This window comes from Vulpes vulpes, chromosome 16 (genome assembly GCF_048418805.1).
Source record: "Vulpes vulpes isolate BD-2025 chromosome 16, VulVul3, whole genome shotgun sequence".
NCBI classification, from domain to species: domain Eukaryota; kingdom Metazoa; phylum Chordata; class Mammalia; order Carnivora; family Canidae; genus Vulpes; species Vulpes vulpes.
In genome coordinates, this window is record NC_132795.1 from 55,459,373 (window position 1) to 55,487,280 (window position 27,908).

The 27,908-nt window shown below is 45.9% G+C and overlaps 1 protein-coding gene across 2 annotated transcripts in view; it reads right to left on the bottom strand.

Moving 5' to 3' along the window:
* GRAP2 (GRB2 related adaptor protein 2) overlaps positions 1-27,908 on the bottom strand; it is a 64,488-nt gene that overhangs the window by 14,917 nt on the left and 21,663 nt on the right. Inside the window, exon 2 of one of the 2 annotated variants that reach the window (XM_026017427.2) lies at positions 6,441-6,532. In XM_026017427.2, coding sequence (XP_025873212.1) covers positions 6,441-6,518 — 78 coding nt within the window. In that variant the 5' untranslated portion in view covers positions 6,519-6,532. Of the gene's footprint in view, positions 1-6,440; positions 6,666-27,908 lie in introns of those variants that run through there. The other variant, XM_072741027.1, reaches the window with a different exon arrangement.

The following is a 27,908-nucleotide window of genomic DNA, read 5'->3' on the forward strand; positions in this document are numbered from 1 at the left end:
CTTAAACATCCAGTGAGGCCAGCTTTGAAAACAGTAACTCTTTGTGTTCACACTCCATGTGTTTCACAAACAATTTGGACGTGACTCAAGATATCTGGGATGCCTTTTCTAAACTTGCTTTTAGCACCAGATCACAAGCAAACCAGAAGTTCTGTCTCCTTACTATATGGTCCTTCATTGACTGTGACCCCAACTGTTATCACTTCCCTTGATTACTCGTATGACTCATCAGACTTGGCTGTATGCGGCTTCCGGTTATTTCAGAAAATGTTTCACTATTAAAAGACAAATATTTTCCCCCATCCCCCACTGAGAACGGTTCTAAAGTATGTGGCGTGGACTTGAACAGCAATGAAGGTGTCAGAGCTGGGGCACGTGGGGGGCTCAGCGGTTGAGCATCTGCCTTGGGCCCAGGGCGAGATCGCGGGGTCCCAGGATCGAGTCCTGCATCCGGCTCCCCGCAGGGAGCCTGCTTCTCCCTCTGCCTGTGTCTTTCATGAATAAATAGACTCTTAAAAAGAACAAAGTGAAGACGGCTTGACGATGTCATCGAGCCCCTGAACGAGCCACCTGGGAGCCCTCCTACATCTGGACATTGCGTGAGAAGTAATCAATGGGCATTATTGTCGAAGCCGCATTCACGTTTCTGCTTCTTTTGCAGCTGAAAACGCCTGAACTGGTGGAAACCACCACGCCGAAGGGGGAAGCCGGGGACGGCTCAGGGAGACCACTGGGAGCAGAAGCCCTGGGGTTGCCCAGGCCATGAAAGTTCCCCAGGCAAAGGGCGGGCGCAGGAACTTCCGGGATGGGAGGAAGTGGGGTGCATTCTGGGAACAAAAGGCCTCTGTCCGGCGGGACTTCCGATTGTCGCCCTAGGGGCCCAGAGCGGGGGGGGGAAAGGTAGAGACACAAGGCCTTTCCTCTTGAAATATATGGGGAGCCACTAAAGGATTGTGAGCCGGGAAATAACATGGGAAGAATTAGAGCCAGGACGGAGTCCTGTACGAGAGCCTGAAGGGGGCTTGGAGGCACGAAGCACAGCCACCCCTGCGAGGGGCGAGGGCCTGCTTGGAGGCCCCCGGAAGCCCCGTGTGCAGGTCGTGACCTTCCCGACCCGAGGGAGGAGGGGATTCTGGGAAGGCTCTGGATGTCCTTGGCCTTGGGAGACCGAGTGGGTGGTGATGCCTTTGCTCAAACGGACAAGTACAGGAGGAGGAGCAGGTGTGAAGATCTCGTGTGGGTGAATCCACGTGGCCCCGGGACCGTCTGGGAAGGAAAGCCTAGCGAGCAGTTGGAGGAGAAGTTGGGGCTGGCGGCGGTGACTCCAGAGGCATCAGCGCATGTGGGGTGGAAGCCTGGGTCCCACGGGCTCCTTTCTTCCAGACACGAAGAGAGAGGAGAAGAGCTGGGAAACTGGTACTTCTACTATCACCCCCAAGGTGGAAGAAAGGGCCAACTCTCTGAATGTGGTATGAGAAGACCCAGTTTCTAGGCTGGCCCTGTCACCAGCTGTATGACCCTTGGCAGGTCAACCAGCCGTCAGGAAGTGGTGACAGTAACCACTAGCCAGCCCCTCACAGAGAGGATGTGAGGATCCGATGAGCCCTGGTACCTCGAAATCCTTCAGGAAGTGTGTGCTGGTTTTTTTTTTTTTTTTTTAAATACAATTCTGCAAAATGTGGTATTCTTAGAAAGGAGGACTCCAGCTCTGAAGGACATGGTAGGGCTTATAAATTCTTTCAAGTATTATATGTGTACGTTTTGAATTTGATCACTTGTTCTGAAGAAATAAAAGTGTGTCCCATATTTAAGTTCTAGAATTGCTGAGGACAGAAAACTTTATAGTTTCTAACATCAAATATGACTGCTGGTATCACTGAGGACACGTGGGTACTGGTATGCTAAGGGGGGAGAGCAGAAAATCTAGGTCAGAAAAAGAACTAGGAAACTCACACCGGTGCCTGGTCTTCACACAAAGAACACAAAGGACATTTCACGCCACGCCTCCCCCCCCCCCCCCCTCCTAATTTGTGGCTTTGGGATTCCTTTCTCCCATCACCCGGAGTGCGATGTTTCTGCTGGGTAGCAAATGTCAAATACAAAGGTGAACAGGGATAATAGGGTAAAAGAGGCCAATTGGAAATTGGCTCATCACGGTAAGAACCAACTTTGTACTTAGTTCTCTGACCTGAAACCAGCTGTAATTTTAGTAATTGTGGCGCATACCCATTTACCTCCTGTAGCAACTGAAAGATTATCCTGCAATGCCGGCCATTTCTACCCACCACCTGGTGCTCCGTCTGCCTGAGATTGTGTTCCCAGAGAGGTGAATTTACAGGCTTTTTATGGTGTATAGAAGGCAAGGTTTTAAAAGAATCTCATTTTCTGCAAAGAAGAGTGTTTGGGGGGAGGTGGTTTCCTCCTGCCGCTGTTGGCTCAGGGCCCCATACTTCCTGTTCTTCTCATCTTTCTGTCTATTCGGTTCCCCATATCTCTTGTCCCCATCATGAAAACCCAAGCAAGGGGTTCAGGTTGAGCACATGAGATTTTATACTTCACTTTACCATATCTTAATTCTTATAATGTTGTCTACGAGCATAATTTTCTGTGTTACGTGGCCTGAGAATAAGATGTGGGAAGAGGACAAAATGTACCATTGGGAGAATTTTAAAATTGGTTGGAATTATAGCTCTTAGCGGCCTAGTAGAAATCTGAAGTATTGAAGAAGTTAATTGACACAGGATTAAGTCTTAGTGCTTGAAAGCACTAAGGAGGTCACTGTTTTAGTAGGGAGCAATGGGATTGAGTTAGACATGTTACAGAAGTGGGTAGAAATGGACTGGGTCAAGAGACCTTTTTTTTTTTTTAAACAACTGGCAAATTTAAGAGACAAATGTAAGTCTGGTGTTGTGTATAACTGCAGATCCAGGGGGTTGAGGCACAAACATGAAACATCCGACTCCTGACTTCAAATGTTTCTCTCCCAGGAGAAGCAGAATGGAGTCATTTGGCTGGAGTTCCCCAACCACCATCTTGTTCATCATCCTGTGATCAGCATCTAGTGAGCACTTGCTGTTTGCACTCAGGTGCTGGGAATACAGAGATGAATAAACTGAGAACTCTGTCCTGGGAAACTCACAGTCTGGAGTGGGTGGGTTGGCGGTGAGCTAGTCAGACATCGTTTGTACCTTCTAGTGAAAAAGTCTGTTTAGTCTTTTAGCATGAAAAGCCTAGGATGAAAGAACACCGCAGGAGTAAATTACTGGGGCAGTCACAAGCTGCCTTTGAAAGCACTTGCAAGATTTTTGGGGCTTGTTACCCATCTCTGGGAGTCAAGGGGCAGAGTTGCAGTTGTACATAGAGACCCACAGGCAGGGCTACTAACCCCCATGATACAGATGTACTGTGGGGCTCAGCCAACAAGCCCCTCTCCACTTTTCATCCCACCATTAAGCTGCAAGGGAAAGAATTTGAAAAGAAGGAGAGGTTGGCCTTCTGGTGGAATTCTACATGAGCATGCAGAAATGCAATTTAATAACTCAAGCAATTTGTACTGAGCACCTGTTTGGGGTCGTGACTTGTGTGGGGTGCTGCTGGGAAGACACAAAGATGAACCAGGCATGGCTCTGCTCTGGACCAGAGGAAGAATCAACTGGTCAATTATTCATCAAATATTAGGGAGAGTCAACTCTCTGCTGTTTTGGACACTGAGGCAGACCTGGCCCCTGCCATCAGAGCTTTGGCAAGTGCAGTAGCTAACACATAAACAGGCAATCAGGATCCTACAGGGTAGGGGCAGTGATGAGAGATGGATGTACAGGGCGCAGAAGAGCATAGAGGCTTGGCTGCTCATGAATAACTGCCACTGGAGGTGAGATCATCAGTGCCTTGAACGAAGTGTGTGTGCAATGCTGTGGAAGAGCTGAAGAGGGACTGATTAATTTTGCTGAGGCCATCGGGAGTGTGAAGGATTTGTGAGGGTTTCCAGGCAGAGATGGTCAAATATGTGTGTGCAGGAGAGAGGCATTCAGAGTATGGGGAGAGCCTGACAGCACGGTGTGTGTATTGCAGCGTAATCTGGGCATTACACACACAAGGGTGTGTGCATGCGGGTACATACATGTGCATGTTCCTGGATGAGAGCTTGATGAGGTTAGGAAGTGGGTTGGGAGCAGCTGGCTTAAATTTCAATCAGTTGATAATGGGGAGCCACTGAATGCCTTTGAGAAGGAAGTGATCTGATCTGATCTGTCTTCCAGAAAGATCCTCCTGAGACTAGTATGTAGAATGATTGAAGGAGTAAGAGACAGGAGCCCCTTGAAGTCAGCCAAGGGGCTGTGGCAATAGTCTGACTGACAGCAGGAATGGGTGATACTGAAATATGGCAATCATTTATGAAGCAACCATTTGTGAGCTGGGACCATTACCTCTAATCCTCTCCAGAACCCTGCAAAATAGATATAGTCTCCACTTAACAGATGAAGACATTGAGGCTCAGAGAGGGCAAATGACTGAGCCAAGGACACACAGCTAGTAAGGTGAGATTCAAGCTCAGATATATCTGGCTCTAAACTCCTGCTCCTTTTTACTGCATCAAACTTCTCTTGTCAAAAGGAGAATGCTTAAGAGATCTCAAGAGAGACCAATGGACAGAGTACATGTTTAGGGTGAAACAGAACTCCAGACCCAGAGGAGGGACAGTTAACAATGTCAAATTCCACAGGCACTTTAGAAAGGCCATTATTTTTTTTAATACTTTTTTAAAATTTATTTATTCAGAGAGAGAGAGAGAGAGAGACTGAGAGGCAGAGACACAGGCAGAGGGAGAAGCGGGCTCCATGCAGGGAGCCCGATGCGGGACTCGATCCTGGGTCTCCAGGATCAGACCCCGGGCTGCAGGCAGCGCTAAACCGCTGCGCTGCGCCACCGGGGGTGCCCTAGAAAGGCCATTATATTCCACATTAAAGAGATCACTGGTGGACTGAAAAGGAGTGTTGAGGGTAAAAGACAGATTCCAGTAGGTTCCATTGGAATAAATGAGAAGTGAGGGAGTCAGGCATCAGTACAGAGAACCTCTCCCAGTGTTGGTAGTGAGGAAGAGAAAACACACCAGGAGGTAGATTCAGAAGCAGAATCGAGGAAAGTTTGTGGGTTTTTTTTTTTCCTTTTCCTTTTCTGAGAAATAAGCACTCAAGCCAGATACTAGGTTCTGTTTGCAATGGGAGCTGAGGAGTGGGAGTTGGCTCCTGGCCTCTTTGGAGTGAGGACACTCTGTAGGGGTTGATGATCACAAGGTCACAATACCCACAGAGAAGGGAGGGACTGCTCACCGCGTGGCAGATCCCTCTGTGACCTTGGTAAGATCCCACAGAAGTGAAGGTCACCTTTCCTTGGGTCAGCAGCCCAGACAACATCGGACCTTGAGAAGCTCCAGCATGGAAGGCACACTCTTGGCAGCATATTGCTAGATCTTGCAAAGTGACGACAGTGAGAAGGATGAGCCCTGAGGGTGTTCAAGTTCCAAACCAAGTCATCCTTCCCGGTCTGTGCACTTGTCACGTACTGACACGATTCTCTCTACAGCAAGCATACTTCTCGGTAGTGAGATTGGCCTCAGTGCTGCCTTGCGGTCTGAGAAGAGCACGCGTGGGCTGCTGCGGACCAGGGATCAGGTTTCTGCCAGCCAGCGCTCTGAGGCCAGGCAGGGGGCATTCGCCTCACTGACTCCCCAGATGGCCTAAGGGCTTGTGCTTTTGCTCCAAACAGGGGCTGAGATGCAGGACTTAAGCCTCTGAGTGTGGTGCATGGACTGTGGAAATTCAAGGCCTCTTCAGCCCTGCAAGGAGCCACTACAACTCAGGTGTGGGTGTTAGGCCAGTTTTCAGGTGCCCCTGAGGGGCCGGGTGTGCGTGGCCTCCGTTGGCTCACGTCCCCTCCAGCTGTCTTTCCCAGGCTGTCTCCACCAGCACCCTCCTGTTAGGTTCCTCACGATGCTCACTGAGCACCACCCAGGCTCGCTCACCTCTGAGCTTCGGGTAAAGTCCAGCTCACCTTCGCGGCATTCCCGAGCAACCGATGTTGCCCCTCGCTCCTGCAACCCCGTCTCTCAGGGCGGGATCCCTTGTTCCCTCACCTGGGCTCCTGAGCACTTAGACAAGAATATCTGGAAGAGCCCTTTGGACGGCTCTCTGCCCCCTCTCCTCCAGACCATGAGCACCTGAGGACAAGGATGGTGGCTTCTTTCCATCACCCCACCTGCTAACTGGCACCCCGGTGCTCAGAAGGAGCCCTTTCGATTGAGGTGAACTTTTCTTTTTGAAAGGAACTGTGTGTAGTTCTTAAGAAACAAAGGCATGGGTTGTTGGGTGAAGTCGGGGACCAGACCAGAGTAACCCCAAACTCCCCAGGGCCTCCCCTCCTCGGGGCCCCACGTCACCTACCTTCAGAACATCTCCGGTGTGAAAGCTCAGTTCATCCTCACCTGAGGCGGTGAAGTCAAACTTGGCGATGGCTTCCATGTCGTGACGTGGAGCTGGAAGAGAAGTAATGTTCTCATTATGCCCTTCTGTCCGGAGAAGCGAGCAGAGCGGCGGCGGCCTGGCAGTCCGAGCAGGAGGTCGGCGCCGGGTCCCAGGCCTCCGAGGCCTCCAGGCCGGAGACAGGGGGGCCGCACGGGGAGGGAGCCTGCAGGATGTGCTTCCCGTTCTTCCCCCAATCCCCACATGCCAGGAGCAGGGAACCGAGGCCAGCAGCGCCTTTCCCCTTCCTTTCATCTCACTTGGCCTGTCTGGCTGGTCACCCTTTCTGTGGGCGTCCCTGTTTCTGGCTGATAAGGACGGAAGACTCGCTATCACTTCTAACTCGGGCCCGAGGGGCTGGAAAGACTGTTCTGTAAACATCGTCCTGAGGCTGTCCCTTGGCAGCTATATTTAACCAGGCAGTGTTAATTAGACAGATGCCATTTTCTCTTTTACATCTGAATCATTTAAGAGAATTAGGCAGCATCGGCCAGTGGGGAACTTAGCATCCTTCCACATGGCCTGAGAGTGGAAAGCATTCTGGTTCGAGAAGCAGGGGACTCAATTAGACTCCTTATTTCATTACAAGAGTGTAAGCCAAGTACACTTTGAAAAATTTCATTCTAATACTTCTCAGTTGAGTTAAAATATTATTACCCCCTCCCCCCGGAATACACCAGGCCTATGTAAAATAAAAAGCCTACAAATTAAATATAGTTAGTTGTGGTTTTTTTGTTTGTTTGTTTTTAAGGAGACATTGCAGGGGGCACCTAGGTGGCTCAATGAGTTAAGTATCTGCCTTTGACTTCAGGTCATGATCCTGAGGTCCTGGGATCAGCCCCACATTGAGCTTCCTGCTCAGCAGAGAGTTTGCTTCTCCCTCTCCCTCTGCTGCGCCCCCTGTGTGTGGTCTCTGGTGCTCACTTGCTCTATCTCTCTATCTTTGTCAAATAAATAAATAAAATCTTAAAAAAAGAAAAAGACATTGGGGCTATAATAGAAAGAGTAGCATCCTGGTTTTGTTGGTGGCTGACTAGCTGATGATCTTGTACAGCAACTAAACCTCTTGAGGTCTCAGTTTCTTCATCTGTAAAGTAGGGATCATAATATTCAACTAATAATAGGGGTGCCTGGGTGGCTTAGTCAGTTGAGTGTCTGACTCTTGATTTCAGCTCAGGTCATGATTTCAGGGTCGTGAGATCACGCCCCATGGCAGGCTCCACACTGGGCATGGAGTCTGCTTAAGATTCTCTCTCTCCCTCTCCCTCTGCCCCTCCCTCTGTGCACTCTTTCTCTCTCATTAAATAAATAAATAAACAAAAAACACCCAAATAATATTAAAAGAAATTGTATGGGATGAATTTATCCCCAGCAAATGTAGTCTGGCCAAAAGCAGCCCGTTTTCTTCTGATTTCTCCCATCTTCTATAAACTTTCTTCTTTGCAATTTGATGCTAATTCTCCACGACCCTTAAATCCTTTGGTTCTTTGCTAAGACAGTTTGCTGTTCTGACAGTCTTGGAAGTTGTTGCGTGGCATTTGCATTTATCAGAATTTGGCTAAGTCTGAAACCCTTTAGGTTAGTAACCTCACACCTAATGGCTTTCAGTAACCAGTAAACCAGGACCACAATCACACTCTCAGTGGGAATTTCCACCCAAGTGACAAGATTTGGGTAAATGAGGAAGGTGGCTGCCAGTGGGAGGGTACAACATGCAAAGATCAGGGGATCAAAGCCAACTGCCATGGTGGTGACAGCAAGTGGCTAGTTTCTCTGATTTTCCACATTTACTCAGTCTTCCAAAGGCAATTTGTAGAGATGACAATTACCCATCCCAAAGGTAGATATTATGCAAAAAATACTTCAGGAGCCAAAGTAAAATGTCATAGTTAATTGTCTGAGTTTTATCACCAGCCAAAATTTACTTCAAAAATATATATATATATATATATTTTGTACCCTTTCTTCAGGATCTGTCCAGCTAAGGCAAATTAAAATTGTGACCTCGGGTGACCCACTCAACAGAAAGGAGTATTATGCTCTCTTTAGTGAGCACTAAATGCTTTTGCTGATTTGCTTCACCCCGTGGCTTTAACATGAAAGGCCTCCCCTAATTAAGGCCTTGCCTTGAGTTTGCGGGAAGACGTGGTGTCTGCAGGTCACCATCATGGTATCAACAGGGGATACTGGTCACCTCAGGAGAGCAAGTGTCAGGTGAATGGTCCTGAAAACTAAGATCCCATTTCTATGCAAATTTACCTTAATAAGCATGATGGAGACAAGAGGAGGGCAAATGCTAAACATATTAGAAAATCACATAAATTAGGGATGAAAAAATATCCAAGGCATGCTCTAGATATGACCTTGAGCTTGGGAAGATCTTTCCTACGTTACATGTAACTTGGACCCAGCCTGGGTACTTGGTCCAGGCTGGCTGTGTGCTGCTTCAGTGAGAAGACTGAGGCAGAAGTAGCATTGCTTCTGAGAAGCAGCTCTTTGTCCTGCCTTTCCCCAGGAGGCAGGTGGTATGGCGCATCGCAGAACTCCCTAGCTTATAATATTAATCCTGACTCCGAAAACCCAATTAAACAGGCCCACTCTTCATGAAATCACTTTGAAAAAAATTGTGTGCGTCCCATTTCCATTTGTGAAATGAAATCTGCTCAGATGCTGTTTGGTAGGAGGGAGACGTTCAGTGGGGAGAGGGGTGTGTTCTATTTTCGTTCAAAACGCAGGGTTTGCAATTTGTCCCCTTGAATTTACCATTCCCTGCTTCCCTAATAGCAGTGCCACCTCCAGGGGTCGGTCTTCTATTTGATCATAAAAACGCATGGAAATTTCTATCCTATTTTTCCTATTATCCTATTTTTATCCTATTTTTCTATATCCATTAGTCTTTATTTTGAAAACTTTTAAATTACCACCAGGGCAAAAGAAAACTGAACTAACATATTTGGTTCAGTATTTATCCATTTGTTGTATAGTCTGTACCTTCCTATATATATATAGGAATATATACTTTTTAATATATTTTTTATATATTTTAAAAATATATTAAAAATATATAAAATATATAAAAATATACATAAATATATATATATTAAAAACATGGTAGCAACAATTTTAAGACAGAAGAGAAAAAAGGAGGGACAGGGGAGAAAGTGCAGCCAGCTCAAGAGCTCAAGTGTTCAAGAATGTGGTGGAGCCTTCTAGCTGCTGTGTGCAGTTACAGTGCTTCTGACCTGCGAGGAGAGATGAGGAGGAAGACATCTCTTTAAAGAACCTCATGCATGGATTAAATGTGCATTTCCTTCAGCTTCAGAAATGGCTGAAATGCTGCCTGCTACAGAACGAGAACGTGAATGACAGGTGACAATGTCCAAGGGCAGTCAAGCCACCTCCTGGAGCCTCCCCCACCCACCCCGACCCTGTCAATGATGCCATTTATCCAGAAATCCTAACTCAGAACCATGCAGGGCTCCTGCCCTTAATGCTAGCACTGCTTCTCGTCACCCCTCTGCGTCTCTCTCACTTTGCCCCTTTATGAATTGCGTGCAATATCCATTAGCAGCCCCATGACACAGATCTGCTGCGCCACTTGGCAGCACTGCACAGGACTTCCCCAGGCACGATTTTCTCTGCCCCTGCATTTCCATTTAAGCTTCTTTTACCTCCAAAAAAACCTGAAAAATATTCAGCCTTATATACCAGGAATGTTTGTCTACTTCTAAAATACAGTCACCACAGAGGATGAAAATAAAAACCACAAGATAGCTTTTTAAAAGAGCCCCCATGGAAAATCCAGATTAATTGGATGTGTTCAGAAGCATGTAGTTACCCTCAAAAATGGTACCCGGCAAGAAACTTCTTGAAAGATTTCAGCTCCTCCTAAGTTGGCTATGAATAGCCAAAGCTTCCGTTTTATGCATCTCTTTAAAAGAGCAATTGCATAACACCACAAAGCTGTTGGAAGATTCAGGCTCAGGACCCAAAGAAAGAAGGAGCTGGGTCCTAAATCAAGTCAGCAACACCACTTCCTATTTTGCTGGAGAGAACTCTAATTTAAATATTATGTGACTTGTACCAGTTTATGTTGTAATTCTGTTGAGCTAATTTTTTTTTTAAAAGAGAGAAACACTGCTCCTTCTAAGTATTGTTTGTAGCAGATTTATCAGGATGGTAACAACAAACATAATTTTTATTAATTTATCTTGTGTGTGAAATGCAATGATAGAACAGTAAGGAATTTTCATGTTAGGACTTTGCAGCTACTAAGAGGAGCTTGGCTAAAACTGCAAAATTCTTCTGGCAGTTTGACCCACATAATGCAGATCTTTGGAACCTACAGGCTTTCTACTTGTCAGGCAAAGCCCCTCCTGGAGTCAATGGGAAGGCAGAGTGCTTACTCTCCTCCTAAATTGACAAGGTCAGCTCCATTACTTTTCAGAAGTAGGAAACCTTACCCTGCCAGGAAAAAAAAAAAAAAGATTCTAGCTAAGCCTCACTGTACACAATAGATACATTCTTGAAAAGTTATTAGGACTAGAGTATTTGTAAGTGGCTTCATATTAGCATGCATTTTAGAGGCTTATTCTATAAAGGAACCCCATGGCGAATCCCTTTACAAAATGAAAAGGAAAATTTGTTATACAAATAACTACCTTTTAATTTATCTGGGTTTTCACACATCAAGTCTTAAAGCAGAGCACACCTGTATATCCTTCTAGCACCTCTCACCATGGGTTAAATAAATGTTAGTCTCCTCTCTTTTTAACTCCCAGAAAGCTTTTTAAAAGCCTCTCCTATTGATATAGAACATTCCACCTTGGAGTGTAAAATAGGAATCATCAAACAGCCACTCAACTGTGCTGCTATAGCCAGGAAGGCAGCCTGAAAGAAGAGAATTGAATGGGTGTAGCTGGGTTCCAATAAAACTTTATTTGTGGACACTGAGATTTGAATTTCACACAATTTTTACATGTCACGAAGTTTTACTGTTCTGATTTTTTCCCCCTAACCACACTTAAAAATATAAAAACCATCTTAGCTCATGGGCAAAAATAGGTGATGGGTGGAATTTGGCCTGCTGGCCATGGTGTGTGAATCTCTGATACAGAAGCTTTTATCTGTATCTTGCCTGCCCTAGTAGTCTAGTCTGCAAACTTCCTGAGGGGAAGAGCTGTGGCTTAGTGAACTAAGTGTGGGTTTAGGAGTAGATGGGCCTGGATTTAAGTCTAGGATGTGCCATTCACTTTCCAAGGGTCCTGTTTCTTTATCCATTAGACAGGAGTGACCACGTTGACTTCATGGAGATGTTGTATATTCATGTGTGTAAAGACACTGGCTCACAGTAGGCATTCCACAAATGGTAACAGGTGTTGGTGTTATTTATTCTTAGATTCTCTACAATATTCGACCAGTGCTTAGTAGGCACTTAGTAAATACTAAGTGAATGAAAACATGATGAGCAACCTGCCATCAGAGAGTTACAACTGTAATGGGTTTCCTCAGGGCAGGGACAGCAGACAGAGGACCCATTAACAAGGACAAATTAATTTCCCACTCAAAAGTGCCCTGACTTTTCAGCAAACTCAGCCGGATAATAAAACACACACCCGCACTAAAGGTCTGATTTATTTAATCCAACAGAGGGCAATGGTGCACCCCAAACCATTGGTTCTGTCCTGTAACTCATTTTTTTTTTTGCGTCTTGAGTCCCTACAACCTTTATCTAGACAGGTTTGGTGATTGTCCTCCTTTCTTTTGTGTGTTTTAAGGCATGTATACTTGATCATTTCAAGGAGTCCAAAGCCCATACAATACAGAATGGCTCTGCTGGGCAAGAATTGGAAATCATCGGCTCCTACTCCGTATCCTGCTGCTTGAATTCCCTGAGTAGAGGTGGTCCTGTTCATCTCAAAGTGACTAGTCCTCACTCCTGGCTTCCATTCTAGGTTAATGATTGATTTCTCCTGAAACCCCTACTGCATGTTTTTCTTTTTTATCTGAACCCTACATCTGTGGTTGGAGACTTTTTGCCTTAGTTTATCACCTTTTCCTGAGTGTTGAATATAGGAACAGGACACTGAGAGAGGTCATAGATGGCCCTCCTTGAAAATTTGTAAGCTTAGGTTGGACAACTACCTATAATTTACCTGTTGGCTATTGCTTAAATATTCTCCCAGAGACCCAAATCAATCTATTCCGGAAAAGGCAGTAGAAAAAAAAAAAAAAGGAAAGAAAAAGGCTGAGCATGGTCAAGAGATCAAGGGCTGGCCTTTCTTCATTTTGGGTTTTCAGATGGCAAGATTTTTGCTCTATTCTAAACCAGTGGAATCCCTGCTTACAGAATAGCTCTTAATCAGCTGGCCATGTTGGAAATGTTAAACTTCTTGCTGAATGTCTAACACGGTGTACACATTTCTTTACTGTGCCTGCTCTTGAATTACTTCTAACTCATCCCTGGAGCCTTTAAAATAGAAACCCAGGGCAGCCCAGGTGGCTCAGTGGTTTAGCGCCACCTTCAGCCCAGGGCATGATCCTGGGGTCCGGGGATGGAGTCTCACATCAGGCTCTCTGCATGGAGCATGCTTCTCTCTCTCTCTCTCTCTCTCTCTCTCTCTTTTTCTTTCTCTCTCTCTCTCTCTCTCTCTCTCTCTCGTCTCTCATGAATAAATAAATAAAATCTTAAAAAAAATAAAATAAATAAAATAAAAACCCAAATCCTATTCTAGTAAGATCCTCCTTCTGGTTTCTCTGGAGACTCGGATCTGCGCCGGCAAGTAGAGGGTAAAGTGGCAGTTGAATGATGGCAGCACCAAGCTTGCAGATAGCCATGTACTTGGCAATGGCGATCAGGGGCCTCTGCTTTCAAAGACTGACAACCAGCAGCTCCCACGCTCATCTAGACCTCCCCAGTCAGAGCTGCAGGACCATTTCTTTTTAGGTGCTGGACCCCAGGGGGGGGAATAAACAGCCTTCTCAGGAGGACCTGGCCTGTGTCCACAGGTGTTCTCTCCATGGCATATAAGCATTTCTGACTTTATTGCAACCAAAGTATGCAAAGACAAGTAGAATATACTCCCCAAACCATTTCTGGGTGGTTGGCTGAGATTTTAGTACCCTCTAAAAGCCTCCATTTTAAATGGTTTTGCACACATGAGACATTCTTATTTTCCTCTTGTCCCGAGGTGACTCGTTATTGCCCCCTCCAAAGTCCCCTAGGAGGCATAAACTCTCCTGGCAGTACCGGCGGGGCAAACTCAGGCAACTAGAGGGGCTGTCTGCACCCCATCCCAGAATGGCGATTCCTCAGTGGCTGACCTCTTGGTGTCAGTCTTGGGGATGCAAGGAAGTGGCTTAGGAAGAAGCCTGCGGGGTGTGCTCCATTGCGCCTGCAGGTGTCTTGCCCACGTATCAATCATCCTCTGGCTGCTTCGCTTCAACAGAAAACAGCAACAGAGCTGTCTCTGATGACAGGTAACTAAGGGGCAGAGGGTCCCGGGGCAAGAGTTGAGACCTGGGGGCACTCTCTACCACTGCACCTCCTGCCAACCCTCTCCTGACCGCTTAGAGTTTCAATCTACTCGTTGGCCTTGCCTTGATGTCTTCCTATTTTCTGAGTGAGTACTATCTCCTCAGTTAGGAGGCACTTGTCTTTAGGTTTGGAAGCCAAATAAATATATTTCTTTTTTTTAAAATTTTTATTTATTTATGATAGTCACACACACAGAGAGAGAGGGGGGCAGAGACACAGGCAGAGGGAGAAGCAGGCTCCATGCACCGGGAGCCCGACGTGGGATTCGATCCCGGGTCTCCAGGATCGCGCCCTGGGCCAAAGGCAGGCGCCAAACCGCTGCGCCACCCAGGGATCCCAATATATTTCAAAGACATATAGACAAACTTGATGCAACTGGAGAGTCCCTCTAAATCCCTTATATCTTCATTTAATCAAATTGCTGTTCTGTAGATCCCTACTTGTTGCTGTGGATTCGGGAGCTCTCACAGGTCTCAGGGATGTTTTCCTCTTTTTAAATTAGCTCCTCTTTTCCTGCTGAAGGTTTTTTGTTTGTTTGTTTGTTTGTTTGTTTGTTTTGGGTTGGGAAGGGAGGGCAAGGAGAAGGGAGTAGAAGATGGTGGAGACAAACGAGGGGGGGATTGTCCCTGTGTGGGTCCCTTCCCCTGCAAATGAGAGTCATTTGCTCTTCCTCCTTCTGTTTTTTTTTTTTTTTCATCCTACTCTTTGATAATCAACACCAGTCTGGCACATTAAATGAAACTTTCTTTCTTTCTTTTTTTGTACAATTTTTGTTTTTTGTTTTTTGTTTTTTTTTTAAGATTTTCTTTATTTATGAGAGAACCAGAGAGGCAGAAACAGGCAGAGGGCAGCCCGGGTGGCTAAGCGATTTAGCGCCACCTTCCCCTGAGGGCCTGATCCTGAAGACCCGGAATCTAGTCCCACATCAGGCTCCCTGCATGGAGCCTGCTTCTCCCTCTGCCTGTGTCTCTGCCTCTCTCTCTCTGTGTGTCTCTCATGAATAAATAAATAAAATCTTAAAAAAAGAAGAAAAGGAAAGGAAAGGAAAGGAAAAGAAAGGAAAGGAAAGGAAAGGAAAGGAAAGGAAAGGAAAGGAAAGGAAAGGAAAGAAAAAAAAAGAAAAACACAGGCAGAGGGAGAGGCAGGCTCCCCACAGGGAGCCTAATGCAGGACTCAATCCCAGGACCCTGGGATCACAATCTGAGCCAAAGGTAGACGCTCAACCACTAAGCCACCCAGGTGCCCCCATAAGGTCTTAAAAAAAGCAATCTCTACACCTAAAATGAGGCTCAAACTTCCAACCCCAAGATTAAGAGTTGCATGCTTCACCAACTGAGCCAGCCAGGTGCCCCTCTTTTTTTTTTTCAAGGTCAAAGCACATCACATAAAATTTCACCTGTCCTCAAACTTTTTGTAAGAAGAATAACCTTTTCTTTCAGTGGACAAACTCAAGCAACTTCTATTCTTTTTTCCCCTAACTTGCCATTCTCTGCAAGGTGAGGCTGCCAGCCATCGCAGAGGTGCAGGGGCCTGGCTGGTTTCAGATCTCAGTTCAGCTGCTTCCTTGCCAATGGAGGGGGAGTGTGTGTGTGTGTGTGTGTGTGTGTGTGTGTGTGTGTGTGTGTGTACCTTAGGTCCTCTGTGCCTCAGGCTCTGCAATCAAGGATTCAGATAATAATCCTCATTTCCAGTTTGTCCGGGGACAGGGTGTGACCTCCCGGCCCATCTATGGAGTCTGACAGTTCAGTGTCTCTCCAATAATTTCTCATCTAGCTACTTGTAGAGAAAACAGTTTCAAAACCATTTTTCAAAAACCCACCAAGCCTAGGAACGCCTGGGTGGCTCAGTGGCTGAGCGACTACCTTTGGCTCAGGGTCCTGGGATCGGGTCCCGTATCGGGCTCCCTGCAGGGAGCCTGCTTCTCCCTCTGCTTATGTCTCTGCCTCTCTCTCTGTGTCTTTCATGAATAAATAAATAAATAAAATCTTTTTAAAAAATCCACCAAGTGTATGCTTCTTTCCAGCTTTTTAAGTCTCAAGTTTTCTTCACTTGCCCTGGGAGGGGTGGGGGGGCAGAAACACTGAGTTCTCTCTACTCACTATAAAGTTCTGGCTGCAGTGATTTCAGAAGATGAGACACACAACATATTGTAATCAAGACAGTCTCCTAAGTAGAGAGAAAAGACAGCACGAACCAAAGGGCAGTGGGGTGATGGAAGGCTGAGCAACAGAAAACTATTCTAGCTTCTAGGCTTTGCCATCTGCCTGGAGCTCAGTGACCGCGTGGCTCTCCGTAAAAGAAACCCCAGGACAGCCACCTGGGGGGCCCGCGGGGCCCACTCCTCACCTAAATCCAGAGTCAAGAACCAGCTGGGACTAAGTTCCATGTATCGATGCGATCTATCACGGGCCAAGGGCTTCCCATGCACTTTGCAACATGATTATGACTCTGATCATTATTACTCCTACGACCACGACCGCCACGCACATTTTATAGCTGGGGAACAGGGGAGCGATTACCGTCCATGCCCCCTGGCCCCTGAGGCTGTTCTTTCCTTCTGCATGATGCCCCTGCTGGTACCAGCAAAAACGAAAAGTCCTGCACTAGTTCAGGATAATTACTAACGAGCTCGGGGCCCCCTGAACCTTCCTGGGTGGCTGTCCTTCATCAGCCAAGAAATTGATGGGCACAATTCTCACGTACCCACAAAATTCAGGGCCATCATTCCTCGGTCAAAGAGGCAAAGCCTGCAATAAACCCAGCTGACCTCCGACCAAGCCATCGTGTGCTTTGAGGCCGCTGCTGATAATGGAAGCAATCTCAGTTAATAAACCTACGCGCGGCTGTTCTTCTCATTGCCTTTCCCTTCCGTTGCTTTCTCTCTCTCTCTTGCTGTCTTTCAAGGTCACGGGTCTCTAACCTCTCCCACCATCAACATTCCTCACCAGCTAGTCTGCTTCTGTTCTGAGCTCTGTCTCCTTTCTCCTCTGAATGCCAGTGAATCTAGCGAGAGCAAGTGTACCTCAGGTCTTTTGTTTTCACGTCTCCTACACTTTTCTTATTGAAATGACACCATGAAAACAACAGCAACAGAAATGAAACAGGAAGAGCCCACCAAGCCCGCCGGAGCTGTTCCTTCCAGCCCCACTCTGGCGCCAGACTGAGATATCTTGCCATTTTCTTGTGTTACCCTGATTGTTCCCTAAAGCAATGAAACACCATGAATCCTGTTGGTGAAATCCAAACAAGAATGAGGCATTAAAGATAACACGCACCCCCCAATCAGAAATGATTCAGGGAACCCTACAAGAAGGGCAGGAGGGTTGGTGGTGGATATGAGTGGAGGCAGGATGGAGACGTACAGACAGACATTTTACAAATCTCCTGGCTTCTCCTCCCCTCCACACCCCACCCCCCATTCACTTTCTAATCTCTATTCACATCATGATTTCTTTTCAAATATATCACCAGGGTTTTATGGTGCCTTCATGATCTCTTTTCCTCCTCTTCCCGTCTGTTCACTGTTTATTGATTTGGTCTCTGAACACTTGGCTCATTTATCATATATATATTTGAAAGCCTCCATCTTCTTGCTCTGTGGTCACCAGGGCTGTAATATCACTCCCAAACGTTACCAAGTCAGCTCAGCACCCTCTTCCCTTCCTCACTGTCTGCACTCAGTGCTATCTTAATTCTTATTTGGGCAGAGGACAAAAGCAACTGACTTTGTGACCACACCTGCTTGTCACTTTTACTTATATTTCCAGGCCCCCACTTATTATTGGAATGCAGGTCATTTTTTAGTTCGCTGGTCTCGAACCTTGCAGAAGTGGACCTTAACCCCTGCAACAGTTTACCTGGCTTCATTTGATAAATCTACCCCTCGAAAGGGGGAGGTAAATACGTTTTTAGATATCAAGTCACCCCATAGAGGTACTAAAAAGTTGCCAAGGGAAGAGATGTTGCCCATTACTTTCATCAGATGAATAGTTATCATATTCTTATCTCTCTCTCTCTCTCTCTTTTTTTTTTTGGAAATTAAGGTCATAATTAGAGTTTGCTTGAACTGAGGAACACCTGTATTTGTTTTGCTTACTGTAGTCTCTTTCTTTCTAACTGCCAGTTTTGATCCCCAAAACTCTTAGATTGTCCAAGTTGAAGATGACCCAGAAAGTTGACCCAGTCTTTCCTTAATTTATTGAGATGATGGAGACTGGGCACAGGGAAGGTGGAAGTGGAAGCAGCTTGGTGGCTACATCGAACCAAACATCTCACTATAATTTTCAGTCCAAATTCTACCCTAAGGAGAAATAAAAGAGTTGAGTGTATGAAGACGAATCTCACAATACCCCAATTCTTGTTTCTGAGCTTGACTATCCCTGGGTCCTCCACCACCTTCTGTGGAACGAGACTCAGACTCCTTGCTCTCCTGGTCATTTCCTTCACACACGTCACCGTTTGTCAATGTTCTTCTTAAAAAAGTGTTACCTAGAAGTAAGCCCAACGTTCAAGAAATGGTCTGAGCTGGGCTGAGTGGAAGACACTGTTAAATCACTTTCTCTGTGCAGCAGAGCTTTTAACAACACTTGACTCTGTTGGCCATTCGGGGTTCGGCAGCCAAGCCTTGGGACAAAAGCACAAGGGTTCCTTGGCGTGAAGAGGGGTCACTCCAGTCTTCTCCACTTCATTTTTGCGAGAGGCTTTTGGGAGCCCAAATGGGAGGTTCAAACTTAATCATTTTGATTTTGATCTTGTTTTGGTCCTGGCCGTCAGCCAGCTCTGTGGTCCATGATTCAGCTGGAGCACAGATTGGTATTCCTCCCCTCTGGTCTCTCTCCCGACTCTTGTCTCACAAGCAACCTTAATGTCTTTTTGATCTTTATCCATAATAAATGGAACATGGGCTTGGAGTCAGATGGAGCTGAGCTTGTGTCCTGGCTCCTTCATTCACCCCCTGTGAGATCAGAAGCTCACTGGTTACCTCTGAACTGGGTTTCTTACTGAATGACTCCCTCCAGATTGACATGAACTCATCAGCACCCTCTGAGCATCAGCTCTGAACCCACCAGATTAAGTAGTCATCATTCTTCACGTTTTCTTGTGTTTTGTTCTCTAGGGTCTCGTGAAAAATGCAACCAAATGCCTGGCTGAGATCAAACTGGGCCGTGCCTGTGGCCCTTTCCTTACATGGCCGTCTGATAACCTTATAAGAACAGGGTTCCAGGGTCATACTTGGGGAAATGCCACGTGGAAGAAATTCACCTTTTCACTCACTTTGCCTCTTTTGTGTCTTCTGTTCCCCATTCCTTGTCCACCTTTCCTGTCTGTTGTGTTTCCTTCTATGTCTTTTAAATAGGCTGCTGTCACCTTATCTGAGAGTCATTTTCCCATTCAGAATTCATTGATGCCATGTTGTCATGCTACCTCCTAGATCCACTCAAGACTTTCCTGTTGCCACTTTGGGCCTTAGCAATCTCTTCTTCATGACATCTCTCTAAATAGACTTCAGAATACCACACACCCATGCAATGCAAACATGCCTCAGGATGCTTTCGCATTATTCTCTAAGCACTCCTTCTGCATCCTCACCTCTGCACTGGTCCTCCTTCCACCACCGAACTCAGGCTGCTATGTACAGTTGTGCAGGTTGTTTACTGCACAAGGGCCTGTGGCTGAGGTTGCAGTGGGGACAGCCAGTGCTCTTCTCTTAAGCTTTGAGTCCTGATGTGGGGCTGCATCTAAAGTTAGGGACATACTTTTTTAATTTAAACGAAGGCATAGGATCTGACTTCAACTGCCCCTCCTAAACCTTACTTGGGGTCTGCCCTTGTCATACCCTAAACTCTCATTCTCTCTTTTTCTTCTGGGGGACTCAGCATATCTACCCCTTGCTTGGTGCTGCTGCCACATTCAGTTACATGGTCAAGCACCTGGCCTTTTAGAGTCCAGCCACCAGAGTTCAAATCCTAGCTGCACCAGTAGCTACCTGGGTGATCCTGACCAAGTCATTGAATCTCTCTGAGTCTCATTTTTCTCATCTTTAAAACAGGAATAATAATAATAATAGTACCTGCCTTAGTATTCTCGTGAAGATATTTGAATATTTGAGACATCCATCTAAAACACTTAGTATGGTGCCTGGCAAATAGCAAGCACTTCATGCTTGCTAGCTCCTGCTACTTTATGCATATTCCATGATAGCTACCGATGGCTGAGAGATGTGGTGCCTCTCTGGAAAAATCAGTGAGAAAATGTATCCCTCACTAGGAAGGATTGCTAGATAAAGTACAGAATGCCCAGTTTAATTTGAATTTCAGACAAATGTTCTACTATAAGTTTTCTAGCATAAGTATATCCCCAAATGCTTACCCTGTCCACATAAATCTCATAGGGGTAAATGGTGCATTGTTAAGAATAATGGCAAGGAATCATTTGACCTTTCCACCCTGTCCTCTCTGTTCTGCCCACTGCCTGCCATCTCACACAATGCTTGCTCTACAAGATCTCTGACATAAAGACTGGGGAGTGGGCCAACTTGTGTCATGAGACTCCAGATCTTGGAATGAAGCCTTAGGTGTTCCTAAGAAGATTATGGTTTGCATGTAGAAGTGCATATTCTCTCATTCATGTATGGAATGAGCCACAAAATGTCGTACTTCCCACCTTCTCTGCTTTTCGTGTGTTATTTGCTACTTTCCATGTTGTGTGGACCAAAAGGCACGCTCTTCCTGTTCAGCATTCTGGAATACTATGTGTTTGGTAAGTGGGTCTGATAGATTGGAATTTCTGTTTCTGTAAGTGAATTTTCTTGTAATCTGTATTTGTGATAAAACAGGAATCCTCTAAGCCTTCTTACGTATTCAGATGTTTCTCTTATAATTATTCTGGCATTTCACATTGTTATTCTCAAATTCACCTTCTGCTTTCTCATATCTATAACTTGTCAAATTTTTCCATGCTTGGCATTTGCACCACAGTAAAAAAACTACTGGGCACCGGCCCCAGTGAATTATTAGTAGTCCCATCACGTAGTCACCAGCTTGACATTTACTTGTATTATCCATGTCTCTAGTCCTGATGACAAATAATCCTTGACTTGGTTGCTGATAGCTCATCTTTTTTTTTATTTTTAACTATTATTTGTGCTTTTCTAGAGCCTGGCCTCTTCCTGGAACCACTGTGGAGGAAGCTACTGAACCCCCAGCAGCACCTAATGTGGTTCTGTTCCCTTTGTGATCTTCTCTTTCTTATTCTCTTTCATTTCAAATCCTCCATTACTGACTCCTTGTCCAGATTCTTTTCTCTCCCAACTCTGTCTGCATGGCCAAGCAGTGGCAATTTCTCCTTGGTCTGGTCTTCACATTTGCTGCTGCTTGACCTCATGGGGCTTTCACTTTCCTTCTCTCTCTCAGGAGTATCTCCTATGCTTCATGCATGTGCTCAGCAGACATCTCCTGGGCCCCACTATGTGTCAAGCATTGTGCTCCACATGGAGATCCAGAGTGGATTAGAGAGGTGGTCCTAGACTGTAGCTGAGTCCCAGTTTTGAAGGAAAGACAGAGAAGTTGACCAAACAAATGAGATCAGTGTAGTAACAGAGCCAAACCTCAGTGGTTGAAGAGCTCAGAGGAGTGGCTCCTAATCCAGACTGGGATGGGTACAGGTGCAAGAGGGGCCAGGGGGCCCTTTCCAAGGGAGATGAGTCTTATGGACAAGTAGAGGGCATGTACATCATCAATGGAGGGAATGATACCTGTAAATAGTTGCTGTGGAGTCCATTGGGTTCATTATAACCACCGGGGATTGGCAGGAGGTGGGCTTGGTGATTTGGGTGGAGGCAGGTCATGGATGACCTTGCACAGCATGACAAGAACATTGGACTTTATGCCGCAGGTGAGGGGGAATCTATGAAAATGTTGATAACATCTGCATTAGGAAATGTTTAATCTGGTGGCAGTATGAAGGATTGGGGGGCAGGGTGAAACTATAAACGAAGAAACCACTGCAGTGGTCTTGGCCAGAAACCACGAGGGCCTGAAATATGACAGCGAGAGACTATGCTCCTTCCCTCGAGCTTGGGCTTATGTCTCAATAGTAAGTGCTTTACATGTTTTCTCATTTAGTCTGCAGGATCCTGAGGAATAAAACCTGTTGTTCTATCCATCTGATGTATGAGAAAAGTGAGGTGCAAAGAGGTTAAAAAATTGTTCAAGGTCACATGTGTCAAAAAGTGGTGGAGCCAGGATTCAAATTCACCAGGTGTATTTAACTAATTTTGTGCCTTGTCTATTACTTTGACCATCTGGCAATGGCTAAAAGGCAGAGAAGAGTCAAGAGCAGCACTCTCCGACAGAAATATGCAAGCCACAACTGTGAGCGACACATGTAACTTTAAATATTTCAGTAACATATTTTTAAAAAAGGAAAATTATTTTTAATAATTTATTTTACACGACATATCCCAAATGCTATCATTTCAACATGAAATCAATATAAAATATTACTGAAATATTTTGTATTCTTTTTTCTGAACTAAGTCTGGTGTCTATTTTATAATTATAGTACATCTTGACTTGGAGCAAGCATATTTGAAGTACTTAATAGTACACATGTCTAGCAGCTACCATATTGACCAGCATGGGTCTGGAATGAATGGCTCTCATATCTCTGCTGTTGTAGAATGTGCCAATATGGTAGATGGTGGTAACATTTTCAGAGGTAAGGCACTATGGGAAGAAAAGATGATTTGGGAGGACTTTGAAATGCTTGAAAAACATCCAGGTAGAGATTCCTAATCAGGGGTTGGATGCATAGGTGTGGCTCTCAACATAGAAGTCTGAGCAGACATATAAATGCAGAAGCTATTCCCATATAGATGATTATTAAAACCCAGGCTTAGAAGGAAGTCAACATGGGGGCGATTATGTACTTAGACTAAGCTCTGGAAACACACGGAAGGGATGGATGCCTTGTGTAGGTAAAGGAATTCATTTGTAGGTATCTCCTCTTGAATGGGAAAGAAAGATAAAGTGTGAATGCAGAGGTAAGTTTGTGTAGGTAAAGAGGGTGAAGAGAGACAGGAAGTAGGCCTTCTAACCCAATGTTGGCAGGAGTTCTCTTGGCTTTTCTACATTTTTTCTCTTCTACAGAAAAACGAGCACTTTTATAGCTGACTGCTCACAAAAATCTATCTGGAAAAAGGGAAGCAAACAAAGCAAACAAAGAAGAAGAAGCAAACAAAATGTAAATATTTGTTCAGCCAAGAAGTAAAACCAAGATGAAGACCCATTTCTCCCAATTGCTATCCCATACTGTCTCTCTCCTTAAACTTTCTATTTTGGAATAATGATAGAGCCACAGGAAATTGCAGGAATATTACAGAGAGATCCCCTGTCCTCTTCATCCTCTTCCCAAGATTGACATCTGACATCACCATGGTACAGCATCAATACTGGGAAACTGACATTGGTACAATTCTATTAACTGGAATTCTATTTTTTTTTTTTTACCACTTCCTAGCGGGAAGCACCCTGACTAAAAAGAATCAAAATGAGGCAAGATGTAATGTCCAACCAGGTCCAGAGCTTTATGTGTGTTCAAGAGGTTTTATGCCTGTAACTAAATGACATGTATCAAATATAACACCTAAATGCCACCTCAATGCTCAGGTAAAAAATTCGTTCTTAGAGTGATCTGTAACTTGTACCAACATTATGTGGTCAGACCAGACTCTTCACTATCTGTTTGGCTTCTTGTTATGGAAAAGGATGAAGAACAGAAGAAAAGAACTGCTCTGCTGTCCCCATCAGGATCTGTAATGAGGACTGTATGACTCTGAAGAGAAAGGGAGGTTGCTGTACAACCCAGGTCTCACTGACTACCGAACCCAGGCTCAGTTTCTGACAGGCAGTCTCATTAGATGGCTATTTCATGCCCCCCCCCCCCCCCCCCCGCCGTCTACACAGCAGAAAACCAATGGATTAGGAGGGAGTTAGCATTCAGATGAGTGAGTCCATCCAACTTTCGAGCTGGGATGATGTCAGAGGAACTCACAGTATCCAATACGATAGGCCCCTCAATAAATGTGAGGGGTTTCATCGAACCAGCTTATGAAGAAAACAAACCCAAAGGATACAGGCACATTCCTCAAAAGCAGAAGCAAACAAAGAAAGAATCAAGAAACCTCTTCGCTTCAAGGAAATAAAAACCAGCAAGAGAAAATTAAGCCAACTTGAAGGGAACAGTGGCTGTCCATCAGCCAGGCTTCAGCCAAGGCAAATAATCCATTTATTAACAGAGGTGAGAGCTCCTCTGTATTTTTTCTCTAAGTGGTGATTTGTTAATCAGTAAATATGGAATGACTTTTTTCCTCCCTTGGGGATAAATGAGTTCTAGTTCTCAAAAAACAATATATCTGGCAAGAGGTAGAACGTAGAAAAATGAAATGTTTTGTCCATTAAGATTTGAAAATTCAGCAAAACACTCATTTCTGGTAGCTGGGTGAAAAGAATTTGACAATTGGCCTTGACAACTTCTGAGAAGCTGAAGAAGGAAAAATTTAGCAAGAACAGGCTGGATCAGGATGGTCAGATGCCTTCAGGCTGAGTGATCTCCACAAATTTATTTTGTGCATCTACACCTCCCCTTACATTGTCACGTACCATATCTGTGCTACCAGTAATACAATAGTTCATGTCAAATTTGAGAAGACAGGCTGAGGGCAATTCACAGTCGTGAAGTCCAACTATAGGCTGAAGGGAACAGGACAGGGGGAAGAGGTAGGGGAAGGAGGGTCCTTCCTCCATCATAGCCCTTGGAAAGGGTCTCCTGCCCCCCAGGTGCTGAGCCAGAACAGCACTCACAGGACAAGGGTGGAGGGAAGTAGCTGAAATCAACTCAGCTCTACAAGTGCTGTTATCAAGGTCAAGGGTGAGAAAACCAAAGTCATGTGCTTGATGGACTGGGCCTGCATTGACTGGAGTTGAAATTCAGCGTCAGTTCCTTCATAGACCTTTCCCTTGACAGTGTGGTTTGGCCGTTTGTATCCGACCCAGCCATTTGTTTGGGGCTGAATAGATGCAGGCTGCATTTTTAAATCCTTGCAGATGCTTGAACAGACCCCGCTCTCCAGTCAGACAAGAATGCCACCAGATGTGACTAAACGTGCCTCCCTTTGGAGCCATTTAAACGTGAGAAATCCCTCCCCTAAAACCCTCCCCTAGCAGTCCGCGGCAGGAAACTATTTTTATCAGGGTCTTTCAACCCCAGCTCCGAGACACATCGCAGATATTCCTGCAAAAGTTCCAGCCCACAAAGAAATAAACCCCGTGCCAGACAAACTGGTGCCCGCAGGCCGGGGGAGGGAAGGGCGGGGAAGCTCAGTGGAGGTAGCAGGGTAGGTGGGGCAGAGAGAAAACGTGACCCACGTGGCATCTGGTTTCTCTTCTCTCTTCAGCTTCCACTGAAGCAAACGTGAAAAGGGGGGAGAAGCGAGGGGGGGGGAAGCAAGGAGAGGCAGGGCCCCTTCTGGGAAAAGCAATTCTAGTCTTGAATTCTCAACCCTGCCCACCTCCCAAGCCAGTGACCACTTCCCCCCCACGCACCAGGTGACAGAAATGCTCAGTCTGATCCAGGCTGGAGCCAGAAAAGGGGTGATGACAGCTTCTGCCTCAATCTTTCTGCTGTCTCCCTTCCCCCTTCCAATCACAATAAATATATTTATACTCACTTGATTATGGCAGCCAGACAATGCTCCCCTAATTGGCAGTGATCAGAGCACCAGAATTGCTTGGGTGAACCTGCTGTCTCTCTATCAGGCAAAGCAACGAGGGGCCACTAGGGCAGTCCCCATTAACAGTTTCCGGTGGAATCAAAAACCGCCCCCCCCCCCCCCCCCCCCCCCCCCCCGTGCATGGCAATGAATTTTCCTAACAGCTCCTAAGAGCCAGCCCTTGAGGAACGCAGACTTACATGAACCTGCCCAGCATCAAATGCTTTTGTACATCTTCCCAACCCCCCAGCTCTAGCGCATAGAAAAAAACCCATAGCCACTTCCTTCTGCTGGAGGTTCTTTTGTTCTTTTACATTTTTTCTTTTTTTCTTTTGCAGGCCTTATGGAGCTAACTGTCATTTTTGGTTCTTGGTTCTTTGTAAATTTCAGGGACATCTGGCACGCAGTTTACTGCATTTGCTCGCTCTGGTATTTGTAGATGCGTGTGCCGTCTCCGCTGCGTGTGCGTGTTAACATTCCGTGTGCATAATTTATGCACACATAATTTGGAACTTGAGTGCTTTGGTATATTTTGACATTTAAATGTGACTACCACAGTGCTGATCATAAGGAATTGCTTAATAAATGTTTATTAAATACATGAATGCACCAGGAAGGCAAATGTCATTCATTCATTCACTCATTCATCAGACATCCGAATGCCTGGTGTGTACCAGTGTGTGGCTTAGAATGTGCTAGATGTTGGAGGTTCAGTGATGCACACCCACAGTCCCTGCCCTCAGGATGCTCACAGTAGTAGGGTGGGAGGCAGGAACATAAACAGGCAATTATAAGATATGGAGACACAGCGAGAGAGCCCTGTGCAAGGTGGCCTGGAGGGCTGAGGAGGGAGACCTCAGTTTACCTAGGGAAGGAGCTGAGGCCATGATGTGTGTAGAGGGGTTTCCTGAACATGGGGAGGCCTGGCTGCGGCTATGAAGTATTCCAAAGGGGTAGCATAACTGGTGGCAGGACCCAAGAAACAGCAGGGAGCAGAGAGCTAGAAGCCCCCTGAGGGTGTTTGGGAAAGTCCTGAGGCCAGGAGTTGACAAAAATGAAGTAGGGGCTCAGACAGGGGACTGGATCTGGCCCCGAGAACCTGGGGGCAGGGAGTAAAGAAAAGGAGCTTCAGTCACCTCGGTCGGGACTAAACATCTTCTGGATCGTGCCAGAATTTGTAGACACACACACCTCAAAGCAGAATTTGAACCTGCTTTGGAAGCTTTGCCGACATGCAGTCTGTCACGTCCCACACCCATCACTGATGAGCTACGTGAACCCGAGCAAGGGCTGCCTTCTGTAGGAGTAAACTGAGGACACGGACTCTGTGGGCTCTAGGACTCCTCCCAGCTTGTATATAATAAGTTGCCTCGGGTCTCTGAGGCGTGTGTATAGACCACACCTGGGCCTGTTCCCTGTGCCACCCGTGGGGGCTCTGCAGGAAGGAGGCCACGTCCAAGCAGCACATGGTATCACCGGTAGCATCACCAGCTTACAGGGCAGAGACTGGCAGGTGCGATTCCGCAGAAACCCTTCAAAAGTCCTCATGAGAATGTACTGTATGATAAAGACATCCTACCGTTGCCAGCCTGGGTCAGGGTCTCATTATCTCAATTCTGAAGCACCCCCAATTAAATTCTTTTTTTTTAAACATTATTTATTTATTTATTTATTCATAGAGACACAGAGAGAGAATGAGAGGCAGAGACACCCCCTTTTTCCCCGATAAAAAAGACACCCTTTTGCCCCAATAGGGCAGAGGGAGAAGCAGGCTCCATTCAGAGAGCCCGAGGCGGGACTCCATCCAGGGTCTCCAGGATCACGCCCTGGGCTGCAGGCGGCGCTAAACCGCTGGGCCACCCGGGGCTGCCCACCCCCAATTAAATTCATAGCACGGATCCCTGCTTGATTACTTTTCTCTAAAGCACCGCTTAGCTTATAGCCTTTCTGCTCAAAAACTCTTACTGATTCCCCTTTCCTTATAGAATCAAGCACTAAGTTCTCGGAGTGACATTCGAGGCCATCTTTAATCTAACCCCCTGCCCTATGTGCCCCATCTTTCCCCTCAGCCAGGGGACACCCT